This window comes from Cynocephalus volans, chromosome 16 (assembly GCF_027409185.1).
Source record: "Cynocephalus volans isolate mCynVol1 chromosome 16, mCynVol1.pri, whole genome shotgun sequence".
In the NCBI taxonomy this organism is placed as follows: Eukaryota; Metazoa; Chordata; class Mammalia; order Dermoptera; family Cynocephalidae; genus Cynocephalus; species Cynocephalus volans.
In genome coordinates this window covers 2,231,883-2,238,595 of record NC_084475.1, presented here as the reverse complement: position 1 = coordinate 2,238,595, position 6,713 = coordinate 2,231,883, and the positions used below count along the sequence as shown (strand labels likewise).

The window sequence follows — 6,713 nt, the reverse complement described above, 5'->3', positions numbered from 1 at the left end:
GCCTGGTCTGTGGAATGGATGATGTTTCTCAACTGCTGTGATCTGAATGTCCCCTCCAAAGTTCATGTGTAAGCTTGATCCCTGATGTGGCAGTATTGAGAGGTGGGGCCTTTGGGAGGTGATTGGATCATGAGGGCTTAATTCATGAATGGATTAATGAATTAATGGGTTAATGGATGAGCAGGTTACCACAGGAGTGGCACTGATGGCTTTGTAAGGAGAGTGAGCATGTTAAGACGCACTCTTTGGTAGAGTGTGGTGCTGATAACACCAAGGGCAAGGATTCAGATCCCCATACCAGCCAACTGCCTAGAATAATGTACTCTTGCCCTATTGCCATGTGATGCCCTGTGCCACCTCGGGACTCTACTGAGTCCCCACCAGGAAGAAGGCCCTCACCAGATGCACCCCCTCGACCTTGGACTTCCCAGCCTCCAAAACTGTAAGAAATAAATTGTTTCTTTATAAATTACCTAGTTTCAGGTATTCTGTTATAAGCAACAGAAATTGGCCAAGACACTAACCTAGGGGTGGGGAATCCCCTCTGGGGGCTGCTGACACCCAGGTGAGGGAGATGGTGGCAGCATTCATCACTGGGGCCCTCCATCTCATTAGTTCCTCTACTCCCTCTAGGAGTCCCTGGGTTCTCCAGCCCTCAAGATCTTGCTCCCACAGGGTCACTGCTAATTTCCTTTCAAGTGTGAGCTGACTCTCAGACAAGTATCTGCATTTTAACCAAGGCCTCCTGAAAAAGGGCAAGACCCAAAGGAATTAAAATGAGTGGTAGAATATCAGGCAGGCAGGGGTGATGTTTTTTGGTTAAGGGACCCTCAAAACAGCACAGAGGCCACCGAAACTGGCCCACCCTTAAAGTTAGCCTCCAGAGTAGAGCCCTTGAAGGCAAGCCCCCCCCCGCCCCAATCCACACGCTGAAAGTTGAAGGCCATCTGGTTTTGGCTTTGGAGCAAGTCAGGGTCTTAGGCTGGCCCCCTTGCTTCCTGTGCTTATCCCACTTCGGTGCCCCCTCTGGACAGAGCTGGGGGCCGCTTATTCCTCTGCAGATCACTCAGCCAACAAGCTGCATCCACCCTGTGGCTGCCTGGGGTCATCCCCAGCAAGCATGGCTTTTGGTTCACCCTGGGTGTCCCAGGGCCTGCAGAGTCTATGGTGAGGGTCAGCTGCCTGGGTCAGAAGCTGGCTTGCAAAAGGAGTCTGGCAGCCCCTTGGCATGGTTGACCAGCTCATAGGAGTCCCGGATGTCAGCCAGGCCGAACCAGAAGAAGATCCATTGCTTGTTGGAGAAGCTGCCATCACTGTGCTTGAAGTACCTGGGTGGGGGAGGTGAAAGGGGGCAGCTTTTAGGCCAGTGCTCACTACTCAATGGTTTTTTTTTTTAAAGAACATTTATTGAAAAGTTTTTTATTTTATTTTATTTTATTTTACTTTTATTATTATTTTTTTTTAAAAGATGACCGGTAAGGGGATCTTAACCCTTGACTTGGTGTTGTCAGCACCACGCTCAGCCAGTGAGCAAACCGGCCATCCCTATATGGGATCCGAACCCGGGACCTTGGTGTTATCAGCACCACACTCTCCCAAGTGAGCCACAGGCCGGCCCGAAAAGTTTTTTAGAGAACGTTTATCTATTACATAATGCTAGGCACCCAGCTTAGGACCATTGTCTGTTGTCTCATTTTATCTTCTGCCTGGACCTGGTATCGTTATGCTCATTTCACAGAGAGGCTGCTAAAGCTCAGACAAGTTACCAGGGTCACACAGCTAGGGAGGTCAGAGTGAGGACGTCCCTTGTTCTCAACAGTGCCTTGGCTGTGCAGCAAAGGGGAGGGTTCTGGTTTACTTCTTAGTGCCCACAGAACAGGTAGTAGGGGACGAGGGGACAGTTGCTGAAGGAAAGAGAGGAGGGGGTGTTCCACTGGAGGTACAGTTTTACTAGAGTCAGGAGTGTGGCGATTGGGCCTGGAATAGAGCCCGAAGGGTCAGAATTTCTTGGGATCCTGGGAGAGGCGGGCTTTGTGGGGATTAGGAAGTGTCACTCGGGTGTCACTGGCTTCAAAGAAAGCAGGGTTAGGTGTGGTTTACCTCTGGGGAAATCTCAGGCTCCCCTTGGGTCTCCCCACTGGGAAATGTCTCTGTGCAGGGCCTTTCCCTGGAGAAGGGAGGCGACTGAAAGAAGGGGAAGCCCAGCCTTCTGAGCTGGTGAACCCCGGGGCAAGGCCGGCAAGGGGTGGAGAGGAGGGCGGGACCCAGCCCAGAGCTGGGAGAGGCGGGACCTACCAGGGATTGATGGGGTTAGTGACCCGGGAGCGCCAGAAAAGCGTCTGCAGGTCCCGCCGCAGGCACTCCCACAGCATCTGGCCGGAGCCTTGACCCTGGCGGCTGGAGCTCACCACAAATTTGTCCAGGTACGGGGTGCCTCCCAGTACAGGCTCCATGGTCAGAATAGCGGCTGCGCTGTACCTGGCGCAGCGGGAGAGAGGCAGGCTGGGACCTCTCCTTGGCCCGGAGCTGCCCAACTCTGTCCCTCGATCCCTGCCCTCTGGGCCCGCAGGCTCACCCCTCAGAGACGTAGATGGAGTGCAGCCGCGGGCGCAGCGAGTGCAGGTAGTCGTCCCGGAGCTTTTTGCCGAAGCTGGCGTTGACCAGGTTCACTAGGCGGCCTTGATTTAGGCTGTCCAGGCTGCGCACTCGCAGCATCCGCTCCACGTTCTTGAACAGAGTCCCGGACCCTGGGGGTGAGGTGGGGGGAGGGGCAAGGTGAGCCCGAGGGCCCGGCCCCAACCCAGTCCTCCGTTTGGGCAGGCTGGTGAGGGCTGCAGGTAGTGCGGCCCTTTTTAGGAGACCGCCACGAGGAAACGATTGCTGTGGTCTGCTTAGATGTGTCTGAGATGTTCACCCAAGGAGATGCTTTTCCCAAGCACACCTTGTCCCCCAGTCCCGCTAATCACCTGTAGTCCCACCTGCATCCCTAATCCCTCCTCTCCCCCCGCCCTGGCCCCGCCCACCCCCTAGTCCAGCCCGTCCCGCTTGGCTCCGCCCACCCTCCCAAGCCCCGCCCACCCTCCTAGTCCAGCCCGTCCCGCTTGGCTCCGCCCCTCAAGCCCCTCCCATTTGTTGTCTCCCGCCCATCCAGGCCCCACCCACTCAGGTCCCGCCCGTCTCTCCAGGTCCGCCCTCCCCAACCCTCCCGACCCCGTCCGTCTCCTCCTCTCTCACCTCCCCAGGTTCGGCAGGAGCGGGAGGCCGTGGTGGCATCCGCTGCCCCTGCGGACCGACGCCCGGGCCCCCCGCGCCCCTCACCCTTGTTAGTGAAGAGCTCGGTGAGCAGCGTGCTGGCGGCGGTGATGACCGCCGAGGAGCGGTGGGGCAGGCGGCTGAGCAGGTCCACGACGAGCCGCATCTGCTGCCGCTCTTTGGCGCTCACCCACTCGGCGTTGGTCACCAGGTCCAGGTCGGCGGGCAGGTTCACGTTACTAAGGAGCTGCGTCGGGAGCGACGGGGTGAGCGTCCGGCCCGCAGCCGGCCACAGACTCCCGGACTGCGCCGCTGTCCCACCGACCTCTTCTCTCTGACCCCTTCATCCTCACTCCCGGGCTCCTCGGTCAGAGAAGGCCCGGATCTGGGCACCAGGGGCTGAATCCCTCCCCGACACTCCGTTACGCTCTCCCCCTCGGCGTGAGAGTGATTCTGCCGCCCTTCAGGGAGGCGCGCAGGAGGCGCGACAGAGGTGGGCTCAGCCCCGCCCAGGGGAGGAGGGAACGACGGCTGCACCTTGAGACCGCTGTCGCGCAGGCCGCCGGTGTTATTGAGGAAGATAATCTTGGTGGGCTGCAGCGCCTTGGCCAGCGACGCGGTCACCTCCAGCGAGTCGAGAAGCACCGAGCGGCGCGCGGCTGTCTCCCCTATGGGGCACAGGATGGGGATGCTGCCCGACTCCAGGCACCACTTGAGCAGGTCTGTCTCCACTGAGACGATGCCGCCGTAGCTGTGGGCCAGACGTGGGGCTTGAGAGGGCCGCGCTGGGGCAGGGCGGGCGGAGCGGCGCGCTCGGAACCCGCCGGGGCGGGCGAGACCGGCACTGACCTGGCGTCGGGGGCTGGCTCGGCAGCGCACAGCACCGACCCGCTGCCAAAAAAAGGCACGGCAGTGGCGGCGTTGTGCCGCAGCTCGTCCACCAGCACCGTGCAGTTCTGCGCGAGCTGAGCCTTGGCCTCCCAGAAGGAAAGGCAGCCCGAGGGCGCCGTGGGGGCGGGCAGCCCTAAGACCACCAGCGGCTTCATGTCCAGGCGCTGCAGGAAGGCCAGGGCGAAGGCCAGGCTGGACACGGCCCTCTGGCACTTGAGCACCTCCTCGTCCACCTGTGGAGGGGTGGGCGCTCAGGGGGCGCGACACGGGCGCTGAGCCGCTTGCTCCTACAGCCTGGCCCTCAGGGCCCTCCCGGTGAACCGATCCTGCCCAGGAGCTGTGAGGCCCCGCTTCTGGCCACCGCGCCCACCTGCTCCGCTCTTTGCCCCTTTGGGTCTTGCCACTCCCTTATCTCACTCTAGCGTTCCTCCCTTCGTCCTCGCTGCGACCTTGGACTCTGGGACACCTTGGGGGGAGGGGTGATGTAGGCGGCCCCTGTCCAGGTTCGCCGCTCGCGGTCTGAACCCCTAACTGCGTCCATGGTGGGGGGCCTTCTTCAGGGCATCACACCGGGCGGGTTGGGGCCCCCAGGCTCCCCTCTCGGGCTGGGCGCGAGGCTTCTGGAGCAGCGCGCGGCCTCGCTGCTCCCCGGCACTGGCCTGGGCTTCGCGGCACCCCTTCCCGCTGCCGCTGCGCAGAGTCCGCAGCCCGTCTTGCCATGCCTGATGACATGTCACCGTACAACCCCCATCCCCGCGCTGTGACACGGCCGACGCCGGCCTCCGCTCACCTCAATGACGGCGAAGGGCCTGTCCGCGGAGTCGTGGCAGGTCTGGAACTGTGTGAGCCAGTGGTGCGCCTCCCCCAGGCTGGCCCCGCACTGGTTCAGGAAGGTCTGGATGTCCCGCTGCACTAGCGAGCGGCCGGCCTGGGGCTCGGAGGGTATGGGGGGCACGGGGGACGGCGCCCCCGATGGCTCCTCGGCGGCGGGCGACTGGGCGCCGCCTTCGGCCTCCTTCCGTGACCAGGCGTTGCTGAGCCGGCGCCCCGGGCTGACGCCCCTTGCCGCCCACCGCCGCGCGCAGCAGCTCAGCCGCCGGGCGCCCCCTGTGCCTCGGGGGCTGCGCAGCCTCCTGCCCGCAGCGGCGGCCCGCAGAGCTGCGGCCACCCGCGACGTCGCCATGACGACAGCCAAACCGGCGCGGGTCCACCCCCCCTCCACGGGTGGCAGTCTGTCTGGGGCGCCCGGCACTGGACGGCTCTTAACTTGCCGCGGGGCGGGGCTGGACCAGGCCGGGGCGGGGTCTGGACAGGGGGCCCGGAGTCGCCTCTGGGTGCGTTTGCGGGGGGTCAGGCTATTGGTCAAGGGGCGGGGCCGCCAGGATCCCCGCCTCTGCGGGGACGCAACCCACTAGCGAGGATCACGAGGCCGAGATAAAGGGTGGCGGGCGTCTTCAACCTGCTGCCAAAGCCCATTACAGGAAGGGCACAGCGTACCCCGGGGTGGCTTGGGGAGTCTGCGGGGTCTTGGATGGTTAAAGTGGACTCTGACTAGAGCAAGAAGGGAGAGCAGGGGGCAGCTGGTGCAGGACTCGGGGAGGGGGGCTGGAAGGAGAGGTCGAGGAAGAGCAGGAGGAGGGTGCAGGGGTGCGGGCCTTGCCAGAGGGCGAGGGTGGTCCTTGCTGTTGTCTGAGCTCAAGGAAGACTCAAACTGTGAGGATACCAGGGTTTGCCAAACTCCAGCCCCTGAATACCACCTTGAGGAATTTTGTCATATCCTCAAAACACTCCTTACTAATATTAAAGTTCTTCTTTAAACTTTTTAGACTTAAAAGTTGTTCATATCAGGCTTGTAACTAGAAGGCCAGTATTGAACAGGAGAAAGCTTTAAGAATAAAGAGAACAAAACAACGTTATTGCATTGCAGCCAGATAGTGTCACCCGCTCTCTAGGTAACATGGAAAGTCAGCAGGTGCCAGGTGTTAAAGATGCCCCAGTTCCCTGTCTGGCCTTCTTCTTGATAGAATAATAGCTGGTGCAGGTAGAGTGCAGACACTGTGCGAGGCACTTCCCAAATATAGTAACTCGTTTAATCCTCACAGTGACTCCAGGACAGGTATTATCACCCCCATTTTAGATGAGGAAATTGAGGCACAGAAATATGTGAGAGCCAGGGTCACTCAGCTCACAAGCCATGGAGCTGGTCTTTGAAGCAAGACAGTTCAGCTCCAGATCCGTGCTCTTAAGCAAGAATTGGAAAGGACTTGAAAAACTTGAAAACTTTCACGGGATGTGATTCAATGTTACTTCATACTGTGTCCGTGTGCTGCTCTATCCACATCCTGCCTCCAGTACACTCTGATCCAGTCCTGCCCTCTCTTGTTACAGAGGAGGAAATAGGATCCTCTGTTGTTGCAGAGGCGAGGTGACTTGGCCAAGGTCACACCGATTGTCAGTGTCATGGTCAGACCCTAGGCATCCTAAGTTCCCGTCCCCTGCTCTTTCCTTCCTTCCATGTGAGTGGCTTTGTGCTGGACGTCAGGACTCCTAAGCCTCCGCCTAAATGGAGA

General features: G+C 60.2%; 1 protein-coding gene across 1 annotated transcript; it reads right to left on the bottom strand.

Moving 5' to 3' along the window:
- Positions 1–1,174: 1,174 nt before the first annotated feature.
- NAGS (N-acetylglutamate synthase) lies at positions 1,175–5,326 on the bottom strand. The gene is made up of 7 exons (XM_063081461.1): positions 4,934–5,326; positions 4,102–4,376; positions 3,790–4,003; positions 3,319–3,499; positions 2,576–2,747; positions 2,296–2,478; positions 1,175–1,328 (listed from the first exon to the last, which is right to left on the bottom strand). Exons 1-7 carry the CDS (start codon positions 5,324–5,326, stop codon positions 1,175–1,177), a joined length of 1,572 nt encoding a protein of 523 aa, XP_062937531.1.
- Positions 5,327–6,713: the final 1,387 nt, after the last annotated feature.

Excerpts from the sequence above, each read along its gene's own strand:
- NAGS (XM_063081461.1), bottom strand. The coding sequence starts at position 5,326 with ATGGCGACGTCGCGGGTGGCCGCAGCTCTGCGGGCCGCCGCTGCGGGC. Across the intron at positions 4,004-4,101 it reads GAGCCAGCCCCCGACGCCAG|CTACGGCGGCATCGTCTCAG; the intron begins GTCAGTGCCGGT and ends TCTGGCCCACAG. Across the intron at positions 1,329-2,295 it reads ACTAACCCCATCAATCCCTG|GTACTTCAAGCACAGTGATG; the intron begins GTAGGTCCCGCC and ends TCCCCCACCCAG.